A 22452-nucleotide genomic window follows, 5' to 3' on the forward strand; every position below is an offset into this window, starting at 1 on the left:
ACAGAGGCTCTCCACCCACTGTGAGACAGGCAGTGAGTACTGAGAAACCTGCTAAACCTGCAGAACACTCATCATTTAGAGTCTGACGGGGGTTGACACTAAAATACTTTAAATGTTTAGCATGAAGATCAGAGCCTTGGATCCCACATTTGATTCGCTTTGTACCAAAGCATCAAGGGTTTCACAATATAAGAAGGGTTCTCATATAATTCATGAGAGATGTGATGCTAACGATGCAGCTTTATTATCACTGGACGCTCGTCAGGCCTCGGACAGAATAGACTGGTCAGATTTATTTAACCTTCTCCCAAGATATGGATTTGGAAATCATTTTCTCAGATGGGTTCAACTTAACCCGTCACATTGGAGCGTTCCACTCATCAGGGGTGCCCGTTATCTCCAATGCTATTCATTCTGACTATGGAACCTCTGGTGATGACACTTACAATGAGAGCTGTACTATTTGGTTTCCAGTTAGGAGATCGAGAGCAGAGATTGGCCCTAGGCCCTAGACTGGCTGTCTGTTAGCCAAGTTGCAAAATTAATGCTACAAATGGAGCTATTTAGACGATTTTCTGGCTATAAATGATTCAAAATCCTCCTCCGTCCTATTCCTGAACAAGGATGAAAGGTTATGCAAAGTTTTTATATTGAGTCACGTCCTCTGCCTCCTCCAAAAGAATCCTTTCAGAAGTTAAACGATATCTTTAATTGGTTAATTTGGAATAACAAAGGTCCTAGATGAAGACTTGGCTTGTTGTACCTGCCATATCAAAGAGGGGGTTACAATTCTCTGATCTTAAACTGTATCACTGGTCTGCACAGGTGCGCTCAGCCACGCTCTATTTTTCCACTGAGACACCTGCAGCCTGGATAAAAAGTGAACAAAAAACAGTGACAAACCTTCAGTTTGATCTGCATCTATGCTCTGCAAGCTGAATATATATAATTTTATTTTATTTTAAAGTTTCCACTTGACAGAAATGTGTTTTTGTTGGAGATTGCCGAGGTTCGCACGGTGTCATCCTCCTGAAAAGGAAACACCTTGTGGCGTCAGGTGAGCTGCAAAAGGTGCTGTCAGTCACATGACCCTGAGCCTCAGCAGGAAGTCTGACCCCTTCATAATAAAAGCATGTTCTTCACCTGCACTAATCAGGCTGAGAACACGCTGGGCTGGAGTCACGTGATCGACTTGTAGTTCAAACACAGCTGTTTCCTTTCCTGAGTTCTTATCACATCTCCTAAACACATTTCCTCCACCTCACAACGTTTCTATCAAGGAAAAGTGCTTAGGAAAGGAGGTAGGAGACCACTGAGTGTATGTGAACGTGAAGGGCTTTTATTGTGAAATGCGGGGTAGGGAAAAGTTGTTCCGCACATGCGCGGTAGAGATCCTGCCTGAGCAGAGACTAGTCAGTTTAATAAGTTTGATGATTTGTTTAAAATACAGAACAAAAGTAAACAAAGTAGGACGGTAGGGCATCATGGCGGCTTTATGAACGGTAAGAGGCGGGAACACGGGGGCGACGGTCAGAGGGAGGACATCAACAGGAGGAGGACCGGAAGCTGTTTGAAAGCCGTGAGCGGGAGTTTGTCAGCAGGGGGAGAAACCGGCACCCGGAGCGAAGACATGGACCCCCTGCAGGAGCTCCTGGACCGGGTCAAGCCCAGCACCGAGGCGGTGAGTCCCAGTCTGACCCTGTTTGCCCGAACTGAGCGATAAATAACAGTCTACGTACACGCACAGCCCTGCGTACGTAGACTGTCTGCGTCATGACGTAGGCAGAGTTCAGTTCAGTTCATTTTTATTTCAAACATTTCAAACATGTGCCTTCACAATCATTACAAAATATCATTCCAGTATTTGTTTGAAAAGGAGTAGGCTGAAGTATTTACTTATTTGTCCCTACCCCTTCAAGTTTTACCTCTCATTCATTTAATTTTTTTTTGTCTTAAATTAAACAAACAACATATGAAACATATGAAGTAAAACAAAACATAACATACATAAATCAAAAACAAGAAATTAGCAAGCCCCACCACAGTATAGTTTCTTTCATATGAAAAATACAGAATGTGTATATTTGCAGATACACAAGTTATGGAAAAACAACAAACCAAAACAAAACAAAAAAACAAAAAAGAACCACAACACCATTACCAGCTACATTACCGTCCTGGGTTAACCCCGTTTTCTTCATTCTTATACTTATTTAAAATTAGGTTTTTATATTTTACTTTAAACTGTTTTATGTTTTGACTGTCTTTCATTTCTTCTGTTAGACTGTTCCATAATTTAACTCCTGCAATTGACATAGTTCTTAAAGTTGTTCTAGCACTTTGTATTTTTAAATTCCATTTCCCTCTTAAGTTATACCCACCTTCTCTTTCTATGAACAATTTACAGATTTCTTTGGGAAGCAATTTATTTCTGACTTTATACATTATTTGCGCTGTTTTAAGCTTCACCAAGTCTTGGAATTTAATAGCTTGCATTTTGACAAAGAGTGCATTTGTATGGTCCCTGTACCCTACATTATTTATTAATCTAATGGCCCTTTTCTGTATTATAGTTATTGTTTGTGTGTTACTTTTGTATGTGTTTCCCCAGACCTCTACACAGTAGCTCATATATGGCAGTAGTAAAGCACAGTATAAAATGTGCAGTGCTTTCTGATCCAACATATGCTTTGCTTTCCCCAGGACGGCAATGCCCCGTGCCAATTTCCCCCAAACATAAGTAATGTGTGGCTTCCAACAGAGCTTGTGGTCAATGATCACCCCAAGAAATTTTATTTCATTTACTCTTTCTAAATATACATTGTCAACACATATTTCTACTTCGATGTTTTTCTTTTGGTTTCCAAACAACATGAATTTGGTTTTATCTAGATTCAATGATAATTTATTTATATCAAACCACTTCTTTAATATCGTTAATTCCTGTGTGATCATCTCCAAAACCTGTGGCAATTCCTCTCCTGAACACAGTATGTTTGTGTCATCTGCAAATATTACAAACTTTAAAATCTCCGATACTCTGCAGATATCATTTAAGTACATAATAAACATTTTTGGACCCAGTACTGAACCTTGAGGTACTCCACAAGCTATATCCATCAAATTAGATTTATATTCATTTATTTGTACATATTGTTGCCTATTCCCTACATAGCTTTTTAACCATTCCAAAACCACTCCCCTAAACCCGTACTTTTCCAGTTTTTTTAATAGAATTTCATGATTAACAGTATCAAACGCCTTCTTTAGATCTAAGAAAACTCCGAGCGCATACCTCTTATTATCCATACATTCCGTTATCTTTTCCATTAAATCTATCAGTGCCAAAGCTGTTGATCTGTTGCTTCTGAACCCATACTGACTATCTGTCATTAATTCATATTTTTCCACAAAACTGTCAAATCTTTTTATGAAGAGTTTTTCCAGTATCTTAGAGAACTGGGAGAGTATTGACACTGGTCTATAGTTTGTAAAATGATGTCTTTCACCGGTTTTGTAAATGGGAATAACTTTAGCAACTTTCATTTTTTGTGGAAAAACTCCTTTTTGAAACGACAAGTTGAATATATATTTTAATGGTTTTACGATACCATCAATAACTGTCTTTACTGTTACCATATCAATATCATTCCAGTCTGTACTGGTTTTGTTCTTAAGTCCTCTAACCATGTCATAAATCTCTTTCTCTTCCACTGCTCTTAAAAACATTGAGCTACTATTCCTTTCAATATTTTCACCAGTGTCCCTTTCTATTCCATCAACCTTTATTTCTTCTGCCAGTTTTGGCCCTATGTTTACGAAGAATTCATTAAAGCCATTTACTATCTCCTCCATGTTATTAATACTTCTTGTCCCTTCTATAAAGTACCCAGGGTAATCATTATTCCTTGATTCATTTTTGATTATTCTGTTTAATACATTCCATATATCTCTTGTGTTATCTTTATTGTGTTCTAACCTTTTAATGTAATACTCTCTTTTACAGGATCTCATTATATTAGTTAATTTATTTTTGTAAGTTTTATACTTCATTTCAGTTTCTATTGTTCTCTTTTTTTATGAATTCTCGATATAGGGTATTCTTTTTTTTGCTGGCATTTTGTAGTCCTTTTGTCATCCATGGTCTTCCTGCATAGTTGTGTTTCCTATTGATTTCAATTACTGGGCAGTTTTTATCAAGTAATGTGTTAAATGTTCTTAAAAATCCTTCGTAAGCTTTATTAACTTCTGTTTGTTCATATACAATATTCCAATCTTGCTTTAAAAGTTCATTTCTAAGACAATTTAAGGTCTTCTCTGTTCTTATTCTTTTGTAAATAATCTTATGTCCATCGTTGTTCACTTTATAATGGCATTTATAAGATGCAAAGACTGGTAAATGGTCACTTATATCATTGATTAACAGCCCACTTTTTATCTTTCCTTCTATTATATTTGTAAATATATTATCTAATAGAGTTGCACAATGAGATGTTATTCTGGTCGGTCTTGTTATCAGTGGAAATAAACCGATGCTGTACATGGAATCAATAAATTCTTCTGTACTCTTATTATGATTTGGATTCAATAAGTCAATATTAAAGTCCCCACAAATAAACATTCTTTTCTGATTTATATTTGTAAATAAGTCCTCCATATTATCCTTAAATATCTCAATCTTAGATCCTGGTGTTCTATATATACAACTGACAATTAGGTTTTTCCTTTTTTCTATACTTATTTCCACTGATAAACATTCCATCACTCCATCAATAACAGTCGTCATTCTTCCCATTCTTTTGTACTTTAGGTTTTTATCAATGTAAAGTGCCACCCCACCTCCTTTCTTGTTGATCCTGTCTACATGAAGGAATTCATATCCATTTATTTTAAAGTCTTCTTCTTTTCCAGGAGTTATCCAGGTCTCCGATATGGCTATCACATTGAATGGCTGTTCAAACTGTTATGTAGTCTTTGATGGATTGAAAGTTTGCATATAAGCTTCGACTATTAAAGTGAACCATTGTTATACCCTGTTCTACCTTGAATTCCTTTTTAAGTTGCTCATTTGTATAATAATTGCATTCATTTGTCTTATTGTTAAAGAAATTACAATCAGGATCTATGTTGCTGTCATACATCAATGTCTTATTTTCAATATCTATATGAGTTGTTAGTTGAAAATTGTCAGACATCTGCGTTGGTTGTGCACTTGGACGGTCACATCATATTTAGCACTGCTTTGCATTTATCAGTTATATTTTTCTAGTTCCGTCATCTCTTTGATGACTAGAACCTTAGCCTGCTCTGGTGTTCCATTTAACTTAATGAATATTTTACAGTCTGACGTCCAAGTTGACTGTATTTTCTTCTGTTTTCTTAATATTCTTGCTTGTCTTGCAATGTCTGCATTTTTCTTGATTAGGTGTTCATTTAAATAAACATTTGTACCTTTTAGCTTTCTTCCTTGCTTGAGCAGTTCTTTTTTCTGTTTTCTATTAACAAAATGAATGATAATGGCAGGAAGAGGATGGCATCCCTCAATATTTTTACTGTCCATTTTGATACCTTTGCTTTTAAAGAAGGCCATTACCTGCTCTTCCAAAGAGCGTAGCTCTTGCTCGGGTGGCTCCCCTCTCTCTGATGCTGCTACCCGTGCGTATGTCTGATGCTTGGTTTCCAGTCCTGTCACTATCACATCATTTACTCTTGAATATTGTTCCAGATCTGACACCCGTCCTTCCAGCATAGCAATCTTCTTGTCCTTTTCCTCGCTCTGCCTTCTTAGTTCTTTAATATCATCCATTAAATTGAGTATCAGATTTTGTTGTTTTGAAATTGTTGTTATTTCTTCAGACATAAAGTTTAGGGATTTCTTTATGTCCTCCAGTTCCTCCTCATTAACGTTGCTCCTCTTAGGCGGCATCTTAACGGCGTTAAGGCCCGCTGGTTGCGAAGCACCCTTGAGGGTTGCCGAAACCCGGCCTGTCCTGGCAATTAAGAGCAGCAGCCGATCGCTGTTTCGAGCTAATTCTATAGCAGAAATCCACACAGAAAAGAGAATATAAGGATGTGAGCCTGTTCTACATTTATTATTGTGACCTCCGACCTGCTGCTTTGTTTCTTTAGGAGTCCCTGTGGTTAAAGAACATCTTCACCTCCATCTCTGAACACCTGAGTCCTGTGGTGTGTAGCTCCGCCCCCTCGCAGACAGGTGAGTTCCTGTTTGTTTGAAACAGCTGGCTGATAAATCAGCTGTACTTTAAATCCTTAATGACGATGTTCACTTATGAAACCAAATACTATTTAAACCATTATTTAAACAGTGAAAGCAGGGCTCACCTGCCCTCACAGGTGTCATCAGAGCAGTCCAGTGTGTAGATGTGAGTGTGGTTCAAAGGTCAGAGCCATGAAGGTGACCGACTGTCAGTGAGGAACAGGGAGGACTAAGAGTCTGAGGATGAAGAGCAGCTGCTTCCTCAGGTGGTCCCACCTGTTGACACACCAGCTCTGGTGTCCACTTCAGGTGTTCTCAGTGGGCGGGGCTTCAGTTGTTTATGTTTGTGTTTACCCTTTAAACTTTGTTTTCCCAGGTAACCACGGTGACCTCAGCCTCTTCGATCTGAGCATGTGTGCGGTGCAGGCGATCCAGCAGCAGATGTGTGTGGCCCACAGCTTACCTGTCAGCTACAGGTAACGCCCGCTGACATCATCGCTGTAGCAGGTCACGTGACCTGGCCTTACCGCTGTCCTCCCGTCTGTCCGCAGGCTGCTGTCCGTCTCCCAGCTCGTCTCCCAGCAGCACCTGGCCTGCGTCAGCAGCCTGTCCTGGAGCACCAATCAGCAGAGAGCCTGGGCCAGGGAGGCGGAGCTCGCCGTGCCGGGTCAGAGGGCGCTGCCGAGGGTCAACCTGCTGCTGATTGGCTGTCTGAGAGAAGGCCCTGACGGAGAGTACAGGCTGACGGACGCCAGCGGCAGCGTCATGTGTGAGGTGAGTCAGAGGGGGAGGAGCCTAACCTTAACCCATGGTCCATCAGCTGGTTAGTTCTCAGGAGCTTCTTCACAGCAGCGTCACTAAACCGGATCTGGTCAGAACTGATGGTAACGAGGTCACAACAAACTGCAGGTGTTCATGTGCAACGTGAATGAAATCGAATTCCTCTTTAATTCAGCTCATTCTCTGTGCAGGGACACAAGTGCTGATAGAGTCTGGTCATCACACGCTTCTCTGCTGATGTTTACATCAGCATGAAACAAGCAAACAAGCTCAACAGCTGACTTTCATTTCTGTAACTCAGAAACATCAGGACTTGTTAAATGTGAGCTGTGTTTATATGGATTCACTTAGCTGATCGATAAGTAAGGATGTAAAGACAGAGTCTGTCAGCAAGTGAGTAACTGTGCTGGCACAGACGTGATGACAGCAGAGCTTTATAAAGATGTGGAGCCTCCTCCTCACATAAAGTATACAGATAGCATCACCTGCAGTAACCTGACAGATTACAGTCAGACAGCTGCAGCAGGCTCAGTGTGGTCCTAGCATCACCGCACGGATTAATGACTCACAGTACTTGAAATGTGCAGTTCTCTTGTGTTCTTATTGCTATTTATTCTATTCTTCCCTTTTCTATACTCTGTATTTGTATATGTGTATATTTCTGCTCACCTTCTGTAACTTCTGTCGGTGCTGGGCTGTTGGAAACCGAATTTCCTGGAGGAACGCAGCCGAGGGATCAATAAAGTTTCATCTAATCAGATCAGATCAGATTAGATTAGATTAGATCAGATCTAATCCAATCTAATCTAATCTGATCTGATCTAATCTAATCTGATCTGATCTACTGCAGCTATTAAACAAACGGCATCACTGCAGATCAGAGCTGATGAAGCTGTCATCATCAGTACAGGCTTCCAGCATCCACCCAGGACACACTCCGCCACTCTCTCACCCGCGTCTCTCTCTCTCATCCAGTGCCTGTCTCTCTCGCCCCTGTGGCTCGATCGTCCCGTTTTCCTCCCTCACTGGAACTACATCCCCCACAATGCATCGGGCCAGGAAGAGGCCGCAGGCTTCTTGGAGCTGATTGGCTCCCCTGTCCTGTTGTGTCCTGGTGCTGAGCAGGGATTGGCTGTTGCTCCTGGAAGGGTGGAGCTAAGCGGAGCGGTGGGAGTCGGAGAGGCCGGCAGGCTGCTGAGGCACAGGTGGGTCACATGACCTCTGAACTGCAGCGGAGTTTCTGAGCAGTGTGTGTGACAGATGTGTGTGTGTGTGCTCCAGGGTCAAAGGTCAGCGGCTGAGCGTGTTCGGAGAGGTGGGCTCAGTCTGCCCTCTGCTGGCCGTGGCAGGAACGACCTTCTTTTGCTTCACGCTGACGGATGAGTCGCGCTCGCTGCCCGTGCTCGTACAGGTACCAGCTCTCTGAGGATGATGATGGTGAGGAGGGACGATGAAGCTCAGTGTGTGTGTGTGTGTGTGCAGGACAGCAGCCGGCTCAGCTGGATCCAGCGTGTGTGTGTCGGGCAGAGCGTGTGTGTGACAGCTCTACGTGTGTGTGCGCTACGAGGCTGGAGAGGAGACAACATCCTGTGTGTGACGAAGCGCTCCGAGCTGCACGCCGACTACACGCACACACAGGAACACACACAGGAACACACACACTCTGAGTCCCTGCTGTCACAGCCTGCTGAGGACGACTGTGAGGAGGCGGAGCATGAGGAGGTGGAGCTGGACCAATCAGCTGTGAGGATAAAGCAATCCAAAGTCATCAGCTACCAGGTGAGAGTGCTGTGAGCTCTGATTGGCTACCACAGGTTTGTACCTGTGTGCTGATTACTAAGCCTCCTCTGCTGTGATAGGGCACGGTGACTGAGGTTGTGAGTGAGGGGGCGGGGCTCTACGTGCTGGATGGGAAGGTGGGTCTGTGCGTGGCCTATCAGCCGGCGGCGAAGAGGAAGCTGAGGGCGGGAGACAGAGTGGAGGTGAGTCACATGATGTGACATCATCATGCCCGTTTGTGTTCGTGGCAGCCACGACTAATAAAGTTTGATGGTTCCTCCTCCTGCAGTTGCATCACGCCCACTTCCTGTACCGGCCCTGCCCGGACTTCCCTCCCAGCATGCTTTGCACCTGCCTGCGCTCCAGCCTGAGGGTGACGGCCTTCAGCAGGGCGGGAGGCTCGCCACCCGACAACCGCTGCCCGGGAGATGGGGCGTTACCACGGTTACTTCTGCAGAGAAACACAGATGTGTCCGATTACCTGTGGACCTGTCACCTAAGCTCGCAGCTGGCACACAGGTGAGGCTCCACCCACCACCACCTGTCCACAGTCAGAGACAGCAGAGCCTAACCTTTGTCCTCCTGTCCTCCGCTGGCTCTGGCTTGTTTCCTGGTCCTGGTTCTGGTCTTGGTCCTCAGTCTGGTCCAAGGTGTGTGGAGGCAGCAGTGTGTGTGCTTGCTGTCCTGGAGGCTGATGGAGACTCTGAGCAGAGCTGGAGGACGAGGACGCAGAGACATCTACGCTGAGATGCTGGACGAGCCTCACACCTGTCCTGTGACGCAGGTAGGTCCCACTCTCACCTGTCTTCCTTACAGGTGAGAGTGGAGCATGCTCAGTGTGCTCTGTGTCCCTGCAGTACAGCGTGTCCTCGGCGGTCCGGCAGTACCTCGGTGTGTCGGAGCTCCTGGAGTCCCTGCAGACTGGCTGCTGGTCTTCGGCCCCTCTGAGCTCTCTGCTGCCCCCTGATGGCTCCAACTTGACCTACGCCCAGATCAACGGGTTCCTGTCCTGGTCTTGCAGGACTCTGTCCTCCGAGCCTCGGGGTGGAGACGCTGTCAGGTAAGGTGACAGCAGCTCCCACATGAAGTCGTGTGATTACGTACCAATGGTTTTTGCCGGTTTGTGTGTCAGGCAGCGCCCCCTGCTGCTGGTCGGCGTGCTGGAGCTGCCGTCACAGACGTCTGAGTTCAAACACTCGATGCAGCTCAGAGACGCCGCGGGAGCTGCAGCCTGCGTGCTGACGGAGAGCAGCGAGGAGGAGGAGGGAGCGCAGAGGGCGGTCTTTAACAGCGCCTGGATCGGTACAATGCACGCACACAGACACACACACAGGGACACACAGCTTTATTCTTTAATGTGTGTGTGTGTGTGTGTGCTGCAGGTTGTCTGGTGGGTGTGGTGCAGTTCACCATGGTGACAGAGAGATTCCTCCAATCAGATTTCCCCTCCTACCAACACCTGGACCAGGACAGGTTCATCACACACAAACACTGCAGGTACACACACACACAACCTGCAGCATGCTGACTGCTCATTGGTCCACTCTCTGTGATGTAAGAGGGCGTCTGATTGGTTCAAGGTGTGAGCTTCCTGCAGGGTTTACCTGCAGTTCTCTCTGGACCACCTGCACATCCTGAGTCCATCTGTTGCCATGGAGACACACCTGAGACACAAGGGGGAGGAGCCAGGAGGGGATGTCACTGCCAGGAAGCAGACAGTAGAAGAAGAAGAAGAGACTGCTGGGAGTAAGAGGAGGAGAAGAGGAGAAGAAGAAGCCAACTCCGGCAACCCCTGGCCCTGTGTCTCCATGGTGATCAGGGTGGAGCAGAAGGAGGGTGTGTCCTGGAGGAATACAGGGGCGGAGGCAGAGGATCAGGAGGCAGGGCTGAGACTGTGCTTCTCAGTGAAAGCTGCTGTGATTGGTCCAGTGGTCAGCTGGAGGCGGGACCCAAAGAATGAGCCAATGACAGAGAAAGAAAGTGAACAAAAGCAGGAGAGAAAGGTGAGAGACGCACCTGTGTGTGTTTACCTGAGCTCACCTGGATACACAGTTACATGTGTGTGTGTGTGTGTGTGTGTGTGTGTGCGCAGGTGGTGCTGGTGTTCTCAGGTGTGTGTACGCGGTGGTTTCCTGTCCTCCAGCCTGGATGTTTCTACAGACTCATCGCCGCTAACACTCAGGTATCAACCCAGCTTTGATGATGTCATTAAGGGGCGTGGCCAGAGGTCGGTCTCTGCTCTCTGATATTAGTACACATGAACACGTTTTTCAGCTTTAACTGTAGTTGTTCACACACTGAGGTTAATTATGGAGTTCCACAGGGTTCAGTGCTTGGACCAGTTCTGTTTACATTATACATGCTTCCCTTAGGCAGCATCATCAAAACACAGCTTACACTTTTACTGCTATGCAGATGACTCCCACCATTCCTGTTTGTGGGGAGTTGATCTGACCTGAATCCTTGCAGCTGATTGGCCCATGTGTCTGTCAATCAGGATCCCAGTGTTCTGATTGGCTGTGGAGTTTCTGAGCGCAGTGGGGTGGATCTCCACGTTGAGTCAACCCTACAAGTCAGACGTGGTTGGAGATTCCACACTCTGACACGCCCACTGCTGCTGCCCACCTGCAGACAGGTAACACTCGGTTTGCTCCCCGTCTTCCTCCAGGACCCTTAAACTTTTTTTTTAGAGATTGACAGACCATGTGACTTTCACGCATTGCATTGTGGGTACAAGTGGCAACAAAATCAAAACACTGCATTAAGCGCTAGCATTTCCAGCACTTTGGGGTCCTTCGGGACTAAGTAAAGAATACAAATACAGGCCATTTACCGTTTATTTAGCTGTTGTTAAATATTTTATCTCCTGTACAGGCCAACACAATCTGTTTGTTGTTTCAGGTTGTAGTGTTACACAACATTTTCAGATCTAATATAAATAAAATGAGTGTTTCGTAATTCATTCAATTTATTGTCTTTATTTATAACTGGCATCATTGTTTCATTCTATTATAGAATCTTACAAGAAAGAGGCAACATTGTAAAAATCCATCATTATTAGCTGCTTCCTGAAAAACAAATCAACAATGCAAAGAAAAAAAACTTTGCTAACAACAAACTGGAAAACAGTCATTCATCACTTGCTTGCTTCAGTACAACCCTTGGGCACATATATGCGGACGTTTCGTGGCTGTTTCGATATCGCTCTCTCTCTTAACCAATCAGATCTGGCTGTGGTAGCAGCTTTAAACTCGGTATGACCCAGGCTGATAGAGGGGCCAGTCTGGATCACATTCCTGCATTTTGTTTCTGGTTTTCCTACAAAACACAACAAACATTAGCCCGCAAAGCCACAGTGAACAAAGCAGCATAGCAACGAATTCAATTCAAATCAATATAAGACTTATTTGTAACCTACATCATCAATCATGTTGTGATAAATTACGTAATAACTCCAACAGAAGACTTAATAATACAACACAGTTAATAATACAGCAGCTTCTTGCCATTTTTGTGTTTCTTTTTATTACTGTGTGACTGTTTTCGTGTGAAAGCCTGCGTGCGCTAGTACCGCTTGCCACTCGTTCCCACAATCCTTTGCGGTTTTACCCCTGAATGACGTCACATTTTCCATCTCTATTCTCTGTGTTTTCAGGCCGTCCCACCCACAGTCTTGTCCGTCTCAGAGGTCTTAGACTGCAGGTAAACTGCTCGTCCCTCACTGAGTCGCCCCCTGTGGCCATCTGAGGAACTGCAGCTGCAGCCTGCTTTAAACTCTTACTGGTGTGTGTGTGTGTGTGTGTGTGTGTGTGTGTGTGTGTGTGTGTGTTTCAGCTCAGAGCTGGTGTGTTTTCAGGGTGTGGTGTCTGAAAGGATCAGTGTGAACAACAGGACCGCCCACTCTGGACACACACACTCAGGTACAAACACACAGGTGGTTTGTGTATCAGGCTTTTCTGCTGTGAAGTTGTAACATGGGGATCTATGGAGGTGACTCACTGCTGCCTCTGCTGGACACTAGAGGAACTGCAGGCATCAGTGCTTCAGGTCTGAGTCTCAGGTCTGACTGTTAGCTGAATGTGTGTGTGCAGGTGTGCGTCTCACTCTTTGTGACCAAGCTGGGAGGAGTCTGCAGGTGTACCTGGACCTAAGCCACACCCCCTACCCACCTGGCCTGTTGCCGGGTAACACTCTGCTGTTGTCTGGTTTCCAGAGGAGGCTGTCCAGGTGAGACACACATAGACAGGCTTATAAATGTTTGGACTCTTTATTTGGACTCATTTCCAACAATGTCAGCCCCAATAAAGTTCTGGATCATCTTGCATCAATAGGCTGCTGGTTTTCTTTACTGGTTTCAGGTGTTACCAGCAAAATAGTTGTTTGATCATCTGGAAATGTACCCAGATTTATTTATTTAGACAGAGATCTTGACCCCCCAATGTTCAATACAAAGTCACGCCCATGGTTACGTACCTGTGCGGTTTACCTGTGTGTGTGTTTCAGGACAGGAAGTGTGTACTGCACGTACTTACCTGTCAGCTCCATAACTGTGGTCTCCCTGGGAGACACCAGGTAAGTTTACAGGTAAAGTCTGGTTCACGTGTTTGTCGTGCTGTTGTTTATTTGTTTGTTTGGTTTCTATCAGCTCGGCCCAGCCTCCTCCTCCTGCTCCCATCATGCACCTGGGTGAGTGGGCTCTGAGCAGCAAGCAGAGGTGCGCTGTGGGACAGGTCAAAGGTCACGTGGTGTGTTTCCTGTTCCTGCAACTGCAGTGGAGCTGCTCGCTGTGTGGCAGCGTGTACACACAGGTACTGCATAAAATACACACAGTGTGTACAGGATGTGTTTAGTGTCAGTTTCTCGGGTGCAGTGAAAGTACTCAGAGTGCTTCATGTGTTGTTAGCGTGTTGGTGGCGTGTTAGTGTTGGTGCAGTAAGTAAAGTGTCGTTTTGGAGGAAACTGCTCACGATTTCAGGTGTGTGTGTTTACCTGTTGCTCTCTCTCTCTCAGGGCTGCAGCAGCTCTCAGTGTCACTCGACCTCGTCAGTGTTTCAGTCCAAAGCAAAGTAAGAGCAGCTTCCTGTTGAGCTCACCTGCTGATACGTGTTAATCACCTGGATGAGTCAGGTGACAGTCACATGATCAAACCATGTGGCTCTGCTCTTCGATCAGGCTGGTGATCGATGACGGGACAGGTGAGGCTCACGTCTGGTTCTCAGCTGCTCTGGTTCCTGCTCTGCTGGGATTGGCTGATGCTCAGTGGGAGGGGCTTCAGAGAGCTCTCAGGGTCAGAGGTCACATCAGAGTCTTCCCTCGTGGGCAGAGCCAGGTCAGTAGCACCTGTCAGGTGTATGTGTTTACCTGTCACAGGTGAGTCACGTGCTCATCGTCGTCTTTAGACTTTATTTTGTCTTTAAAATTTAAGATGAGGCTTTAACTGTGAAAGGGCACATCCTGTTTGCATCCTGGTAACAGCTCCGTCTGCTCACACCTTACTGCTGAACTGGTTTGGGGGCGTGGCCACTTCCACCTTTAAAAGTCTGTAGGTGTGACGGACCCACGCTGGGCTCACGTGAACAGGAGGGAGGGGCCTTACAGCCGTGTGTTTCAGCGAGACTCAGGTCGTGCCCCTGACTCCACCCACTCGACCTGATGAAGCAGCAGGTGGTGTAGTTCTGAGGGTAATCAGGGCTGACTGTGAATGCCACACCTCCCACATGGAGGGTGGAGACCACAGGGGAGGGGCAGGACAGCGAGAGGCATTTAGGACTCGGGTCACACCAGGAGAACCCACAGGGCCCCTCCACCCACAGGTGGAGCTGTGTTAAAAGACCCTGCAGACTGAAACGTCCTATGGTCAGAGGAGGTGAAACGAGAAGAAGATGCAGCTACAACCCAAAGAACAGCGTCCACACAGTGAAGCACGGTGGGGACGCTGTGGGGGGGCCACCACAGAGAGAAACAGGCGTCCTGCAGGACGTTTCCACAGGGCCGAGCCGTGAGTCTGCAGAGACATAACCTCTGTGTCTGTCTCAGGTGTGTGACGGGGACGCTGACGACTTCCTCCTCCACTTCCTGTTGTGTCTGTGCAGCAGCGATGTCATGATTCGGCCGCTCAGCCTCACCTGCAGGAAACACACCAACCAGAGACCAGAAGGTAACCCCACCCTCACACACCACCCTCACCACCCTGACTGCAACCTTCAGAGTGTGTGTGTGTGTTTCAGAGGTGAGGAGGTTCACTCGAGGAGACAGAGAGTTCCTGACCAGACTGGCTCCTCCCCTTCAGCTCACCTGTCTGCACCTCCACCCTGACTGAGCTCCACCTGCTTCGTTCTGACTTCATCTGTTCTACGTGTTCGTACAAATAAAACTTTATAGTTCCTCCTCCTGTCACACGGTATCTCACCTTCACTGACCCTGACGCTGGTGATCAGGGTCAGAGGTCACACGAAGCTCTCTGGGTTTAACAGATCATGTGACCCTTCTACAGGAAGTGATCCCTGTGAGTGGCGCCCACATCGGAGACGTTCTCAGATGGTGATTCATGAAACCTAATTGGTAAAACTAAACACTGAACGTGTTTCGGTTTGTTTACAGAGGTCAGACGGTGAAAGCTTCAGCCTGACCAGGAAAGAATCAGTCCTCTTTAAATCACACTTACTTTAAATGAATTCCTCCTCACCTTCATGTGTTTTGTATTATTGCATCTTATACTGAAAGAGTTCATCCATCGACACATTTGAATCCTGCAACATTTCACCGTGTCAGTTTGTCATGAATTGGACTATTTTAGGATTTCAGTTCATCTTTCCAATAAAGCTGGCAGCTCTGAAACAGCTGTTCTCTCTGAGGCTGTTTTGCATGTAAATAAAAGTGAAATAATTAAATGTTCTGTGAACAGACCGTCCAGTGGAGCTCCTCAGGGCTCTGTGCTTGCACCACTTTGTTTTCTATGCTAATGAGTGTCAGAGCACGTCAGCATCAGTCCTTCAACATGGTCACAGCCTCTGATGAAGGTGTTCAAATGTGGCTTTTAATCCAGGTTTACACTTAAACAGTCTCCATGAAACGGGCCTCTGCCCTCATTCATCCTGGAGATCACTCGTCTAAACCAACCAACATAAAGAACGTGATGTTTTCAAAGCGAACACGTACACACAGTTGTTATGGAGACGATTAAATGTAGGAGCGATGATTCGTGAAATCCTACATGTGTGTTCTAACATGCTTTAATGATGGCACGAGCTGACAATGAATAACATAAAGTTAATAGTTAATCTGCAACAAAACTTTTTCACCGCTTCAGTTTTTGGTCTTTTCCACATACGGTTGTTGTTGTCATGGAAACAGAAACCAATCGGGCCTTGGATGGACGTCGGGAGTTCTTAACAGCAGCTCGTTGTTCATTCTGATGTTGTTTTTTAATTATATTTTATATTTAATATCATATATTGGCCTTTTTCAGCTTTATCTGAAGGGCCACAGGTCAGACTCCAGCTGGGCCTGCTGCTCTCAGCCTCACTCTGAGGAAGCCCACAGTCTGTCACAGTGGAAACTACACCGGGGGACCCCATCCTTGGGGTGGACCCATTTTTGTTGTAGCGTGTTTTGGGGTTTAAAAGCCACAGAGACGCGGTGCTTAGAAAAAATGCATTTCAGCTGTGCTGATGCTCCTGACACGTTGGAACGTTGGGTTGTGTTGCGTGGTTGAGAGGAGGCGGCAAAACACCTAGCAGGCTAGTCGGAAGAACACACACCCACGCTGGTATCGGTAATCCACGGTGGTTCTTTAATACGCCTTCTTCAACAACCATATAAAAGCCCGGCTGAACGGCTGCGGCTCAACAACATAACGCCCAGCGTTCATACAACCCAAGCGTTGCAAACAAAACAAGAAGAAAACGTAAATCCGTCCCTCGTTAAGCAGAAGCGTGCAGGCACGTGTCCTCATAATCCCAGAGAGAGAGAGCAGCGGCACAAACTGATGACACCATCAACCCTCGACTTGGGTGTCTTAAAGGGACACCACACCATAGTGGCTGTCACAACGTATAAGACCTGGAAACCTGCATTCAGCTGGACCTGAAAAACACTATGTCCAGATAAACACAATCAACTTTTGGAGAAAAATAAAAGATTCTTCATCAGACTAACAACTAAAAACATGACACTTACCTTAACAGTATGGGCTACATCAAATATATTCAAGACCGACAACAACACTTCTCACTGCTGCTAATTTTAACAAAACTAAACAAAAAGTAGAAAAAGGCAATTCACCAAGTCTTGAAAAGTAAAACTGAAAAATAGAAACACAGAATAAAACATCCATCCAGATCTTTACCACCAACAACATAAAATCTATCTTAATTAAATGGCCAAATTCTCCAATAAATGAGCAATAATAAAGTAAGAAAAAATAAGACATTCAATTTATGGACGCTCAAATTAACAGAGCGACATTAAACGCACCTCATTGCCTGCCGTAGCGTTCTTCGCAGCTGCACTTCACCTCAAAGGTCGGTTAATACATCGGATTGAACTTAACCAAAGTCCAATTAAAGGAAAATAAATGTTTCTAACAAATACAATGAAGAAGATTAAAATAATTCACTGTCAGTTACTGTCGCTGTGAGTTTGACGAGGTCAGCTGCTTCATTTGGTTCTGCCTAAAGTTCTCTCAGTGATCCAGTGTTTATATGATAAGATACGTGTTTAATGCAGAGAGTTGGAATTACAAGTTGGTAAGAAGCTTTTTAACAAAGGTTTGATTTAAGCTTTAAGTTCAAAGGTGAAAGAAATTTCACGTTTGATGAAGGAAGATCAAGGCTAACAAGGACATAGGTCAAAGGTCAAAATAAGGTGAGAAAATATAATAGATATATATAATCAATCAATAAGGTGAAAATATCAGATAAAAGGGTTTTTTTGGTTATAAGGAATAAAGAGGTCAAAGGTCAAAACAAGAGACACTGGTAGAGGCCTCAAATCATTGTTACTGAAGAAGGAGGAGTTCTTTAACAGTACGACATTGATAGAGTTTGTTTGTGTGTTTGAGAGTTCAGACTGAAAGGGAGCGCACAATCGTGTGTGTGTCTGCAGCTGTTGTGTTGTTGCTGCATCGTTGCCTCAGGGGGAAAGTTGTGTGTGTGTTATGCAGACTAGCAGAGACTGCAGCTGTCAGCAGCCACACACACTTTCTATTCTTCAAATCAAATCACAGTGAAACATGTTCACTGACAGCTCAGCTTCAGCATCGTCTTCATGCTGTGACTGCAGCCGTTCAACTCTGTTTGTCTTTAACCCAAATCATCACAACATGCAAATATAATCATCAAAATGATGTGACTGGAAGGATGCAGCAGTCTGTGCTCCACCTTTCTCCTCCACACCTGCAGGTGGAGAACATGGATGCATGAATCTCTACAGAGTTCTTTGAATATTATCCGTCTCATCAGTTTTCAGTGAACAAAACTCCTCACAGAGCCAAAATAAGCAGTTTGTATCCAACATAACTCAGCTGGACTCTGATGCTCCGTATAACAGCCACACATGAGTCTGGATTCACTCAAAGCATTGAACAAACTTTATTGGAAATGAAGCTTTTGGACATTTGTTCTCTGATATTTGCTCTTCAGCTCGAGTCTCCATCAGTGGGAACATTTCCTGATTCAACTTTTCTTCTGTTCAAATCAAACTCCATGAGAATCAAAGTGTGAATCAGAGTCCTGATGATCAGATTCTATAGAAACATGGAGACTGTAGAGGATTTACACTCAATATGTTCATTTGTTCCCTTCAAGAAAAATCAATCATTCATCCAATAAAATCAGTAGTTGATCAGTTTGATTGACAGGACAGATGATCAGAGGTGCAGAGTTTTTACCTCCATGATTCATATAGGGACTGAAGTATGGGTGGAGTTTGTGAGTGAAGGAGCAGCCAGTAAAGGAGTAGATCAGAGCTGCAGCACCTCCTCATAATCCACAAACACCCCCACCTTCTCAGGACCAGGATGGAGACAGAGGGGGACTGAAGGACCAGCAGCAGCTTTGTACTCATTTCCATTTCTCAGCACTACAGTCCAGAAACCATCCTGAGGACTCGCTGTGATTTCTCCCTTCCTGTTGATCGACTCTGTGGCCACTCCTAAATCCCACTCAGTCTTTCCTTTAACCTGAACCTCAAAGTAAAATCTGCCTGAAGAGAAACTCTGCTCTCCTAAAACCATAACACAGTCAGAAAATCTCTCTGGGTTGTCTGGAAGATTCTTCTCCACATCAGTATCATACACTTGTTTTCCATCATCAGACAGGATGAGGTCAGGATGAGCTGTATCAGGATCCAGAGTCACATCCACCTCATGCTGCTGCACCCTCTGCAGCTCAGCCTCAAACAGCTTCTTCTTCATGGGTTTCCAGACTGTCTCCTCCAGCTGAGCCACAGCTCTCCCCACAGTCCCCTCATATGATGGTGGATGAACTCTGACCTCTGTCCAGTCCTTGCTGGGTGGAGCTTTCAGGGAGGAGAAGCTTTGGAGGAGGTGGAGGTGGTCTTCAGAGCGTGAGAGCTGCTCCACCTCAGAGCTTCTCTCCATCAGCTCAGAGATTTCCTGTTCCAGATCTTTGATGAGACCTTCAGCCTGTTTCTCTGTAGCTTCCTGTTTGTCTTCGATCTCCTTCATGAGCTCCTTCAGGCGTCTCTCAACAGACTCCATCAGAGCCGTGAGGACCTGAACACCTTCTGCTTTCTGTCTGTCTGCAGCATCTTTACTCATCTTCACCGACTCTGTGATCTCCTGAATCTTCAGTCGTCTCTTCTGGATCATCTGCTGAATCTCAGCCTCTGTCTTCTCCAGCTCTGCCTTCTTTCCTTCATATTCTTCTCTCAGAGGAACAAACTCGTGGTTCTTGTGGTCTAAAACAGGGCAGAGCATGCAGACACATGTCTGGTCGGTCTTACAGAACAGCTCCAGGAGTTTATCGTGCTTCGTGCACATCCTGCCTTCCAGGTTCTCCACAGCATCAACCAGCTGATGTCTTTTCAGACCTTTCAGTGTCAGATGAGGCTCCAGGTGAGTCTGACAGTAGGAGGTCTGACACACCAGGCAGGACTTCAGGGCCTTCAGTCTGGTTCCAGTGCAGACGTCACAGGGAACTTCTCCTGGTTTGGCAGCTTGTTGGTCTGAGCTGCTGCTGCTGGCTTTCTGCTGAGCTTCACGTCTGAACTGAGCAACCATCTCAGAGATGAAGGTGTTGATCTTCAGCTGAGGTCGAGTGTAGAAAGTCTCTTTACACATGGGACACTGACAGCTCTGACTCATGTCCCAGTGCTGACTGATGCAGGTTTTGCAGAAGTTGTGTCCACATGGTGTAGAGACTGGATCAGTGAACACATCCAGACAGATGGAGCACAGAAACTGATCTTCAGATCGCAGATTGCTGGCAGCAGACATGTCTGCACTCTGAGGGAGAAAGAAGAGAAACATTTGATTCAAAATTCACTTTAAATTTCATTTTACAAAGAGAGAAACAAGCGTCAGTAGTCTGAGGAGCTTGGAGAGAAAAGCGTCTGGACTTCTTTGAGTTTCTTGAAGACGTTTCATCAGAGAAGCTTCTTCAGTTCTCAGAGTAACTGGTGGAGACCCAGCAACACACTCAGACACAAACTGGTTCATCCAAACACAAACCTAACATCGTAGTGTCTGCTGTACAGTGCAGCGTCCAGATGGACAGGATCAACGTTTGGGGATGAAGATAAATACAGTCGTTACAAAGATGTGAAATTGTTTCTCTGTTTTACAGAAGGTCCAAGATTCATCCAGATCATTTGTATACTTGAATAAATCAGTTTGTTGGATATTTTCCATCAATCACTGTGAAGTAAACTTCGACCTTGTTGGTGACTGAATACTTCTTATTGTACGTCCAGATCAACGAGCCATTAATATTAAACAGTGACTGTTCCAGTAGAGCTGACAGTGAGGAGGACGATGAATCACAAACCTCAGAAATGTGTTATTAACTGTTGATCCAGTATTTTAATGGCATTGATGAGAACATGTTTATTCAGAGGTGTCTGTATATTTGGTCCATTTGTGCGTCAGTAAAAACTGTCCTGTTTTCTCTCACAGATACTGGAACATCCTCACAAACTCAGGATGTGGAAGAAGATGAACTTTTCCAGTCACTCGCTGGGATACATCATTCATGTTATTCTGGATCCTCAGAAAACATTGATTTATTTTTGTGTTTCACATATTTGTTTGTCCAAATCAAAGATTGATGTTAGTAGAGAAGAAGCCACCATGATAAAGCCTGTGTGTGAAAACGAGATCAGTGGATTTGATCAAAATCCCATTTAAGGAGGAATTCTGTCCTCCAGTTTGTTTAAATAAGCTTTGGGATTAAACAGCATCATCTATGTTTGTGTCTGATGACATGTTTGATCCAGGTCAGCTTGAATATCACAGCTGATGTGTGGAACTCTGACATGTTTAAAGCCTGATTATCAGGATGATTCAAACACATCTGTCTAAATAATGAGATTCATGTTTCCACACAAAGTTATAAAGTGCAGCATCGACTGTTTTCTGAATGATTGAGGATCATCTGTGACTCTTACAGGATACACTAAGTCAGATAATCTTTGTAAAATGTGTGAATGACTTTTTGAAGTACTGACCAAAATCTGCTGGTTTACAGTATCAAAGGCTTTATATCAATAAAGAATAAATAGGTGTTTTCACGTCTGTAATCCTTATGATCAATCAGATCCAGAATCAATCTAAGAGGAACAGGAAGTGATGAATAACCAGGAAGTGTGGAGTCAGTCTGAAGTCCAGAGCACAGCCTGAGTCCACAGTCCTGAGCAGAGCCACAGTGAGACTGAAGCAGCAGCTCGATGCTCCTACAGTGGATCTGTGGTTACATGAGCAGATTTCTATGGATCCAGTGTGACTGTGATGAGTCCTGATGAAGTGAACAGAGTGAAGATTTGTGTAGAAGCAGGAAGTGTGATCAGCTGCACTCACCACTGTTGCTGAGAGGAACCTGATGGACTCCAGTGAATCTTCTTTTAGAGACAAACAGGACTCGACTGCAGCTCTGCTGCTGCTCTCTCACACTTTCACTTCTGCAAAATGACGTTGGGCTTCTTGTTTTTCAGGTGTTGCTCCGCCTCTTCCTGCCTCTCCCTTTACAGGAATCAGCCGGTCTGTACTCAGTGACTGTGTGCAGCGGGTGGGAGGAGTGAGGAGTGGTGTGTGGGTTCACACAGTAATGACGGCCTCAGGTGATCAGGAGAAACTCACCTGGATTTCCTTTTTCCACAGCAGACTGAGAGCTTCAGGTGGACCCTGAAGGAGGTCTCAGACACAGGTGGTAAAAGTACACACAGTGTGTACTGAAGTAGAAGTACTACTGTTAAAAATACTCCAAGTACTGTTTCAACTTCTTTACTCAAGTAAAAGTAAAAAGTAGTGGCTGTGAAATGAGAGTAAAAAGAGCTGATTGAAGAACATTTCTAACACGTGTTTATACAAAGCTAACTGAACCATGTGCTGCATCAACGTGATAATAAAATAATATTATTCACTTTGTTTCTAATAAATATTCCCAGCTTGAATCAGACAAGTTGAACATGAGCAGAGAAAAAGAAGCAAATCCAAATAT

General features: G+C 44.9%; 1 protein-coding gene, 1 long non-coding RNA gene and 1 pseudogene across 7 annotated transcripts; 1 reads left to right on the forward strand and 2 right to left on the reverse strand.

Moving 5' to 3' along the window:
• Nucleotides 1-1394: 1394 nt before the first annotated feature.
• Nucleotides 1395-22452, forward strand: LOC146712183 (CST complex subunit CTC1-like). Of its 6 annotated transcripts, none has more exons than XM_085451912.1 (25): nucleotides 1395-1681; nucleotides 6130-6214; nucleotides 6594-6693; nucleotides 6769-6991; nucleotides 7973-8202; nucleotides 8279-8408; nucleotides 8480-8776; nucleotides 8857-8979; nucleotides 9066-9295; nucleotides 9416-9560; nucleotides 9634-9836; nucleotides 9909-10078; nucleotides 10159-10273; nucleotides 10374-10779; nucleotides 10869-10958; nucleotides 11274-11411; nucleotides 12432-12478; nucleotides 12611-12696; nucleotides 12868-13003; nucleotides 13280-13348; nucleotides 13422-13584; nucleotides 13787-13842; nucleotides 13949-14105; nucleotides 14813-14933; nucleotides 20913-21134. In XM_085451912.1, exons 1-25 carry the CDS (start codon nucleotides 1496-1498, stop codon nucleotides 21062-21064), a joined length of 3858 nt encoding a protein of 1285 aa, XP_085308038.1. In that variant the 5' UTR covers nucleotides 1395-1495; the 3' UTR covers nucleotides 21065-21134. The 6 variants fall into 6 exon arrangements, with proteins under 6 accessions (XP_085308038.1, XP_085308039.1, XP_085308036.1 ...); XM_085451913.1 differs by lacking the exon at nucleotides 20913-21134 and adding an exon at nucleotides 15004-15682; XM_085451908.1 differs by lacking the exons at nucleotides 1395-1681; nucleotides 20913-21134 and adding an exon at nucleotides 6327-6483 and having other exon boundaries at nucleotides 5568-6214; nucleotides 14813-15682.
• Nucleotides 16548-17752, reverse strand: LOC146712184 (uncharacterized). Its single transcript, XR_014919021.1, has 2 exons — nucleotides 16955-17752; nucleotides 16548-16871 (listed from the first exon to the last, which is right to left on the reverse strand). It is a non-coding gene; the product is annotated as an uncharacterized LOC146712184 (long non-coding RNA).
• LOC146712185 (E3 ubiquitin-protein ligase TRIM21-like) lies at nucleotides 18343-20275 on the reverse strand (annotated as a pseudogene).

Source organism: Copadichromis virginalis, linkage group LG3, assembly GCF_057382275.1.
Source record: "Copadichromis virginalis isolate Kocher_CV1m ecotype Utaka linkage group LG3, C_Virginalis_male_GT1.1, whole genome shotgun sequence".
Classification (NCBI taxonomy): Eukaryota; Metazoa; Chordata; class Actinopteri; order Cichliformes; family Cichlidae; genus Copadichromis; species Copadichromis virginalis.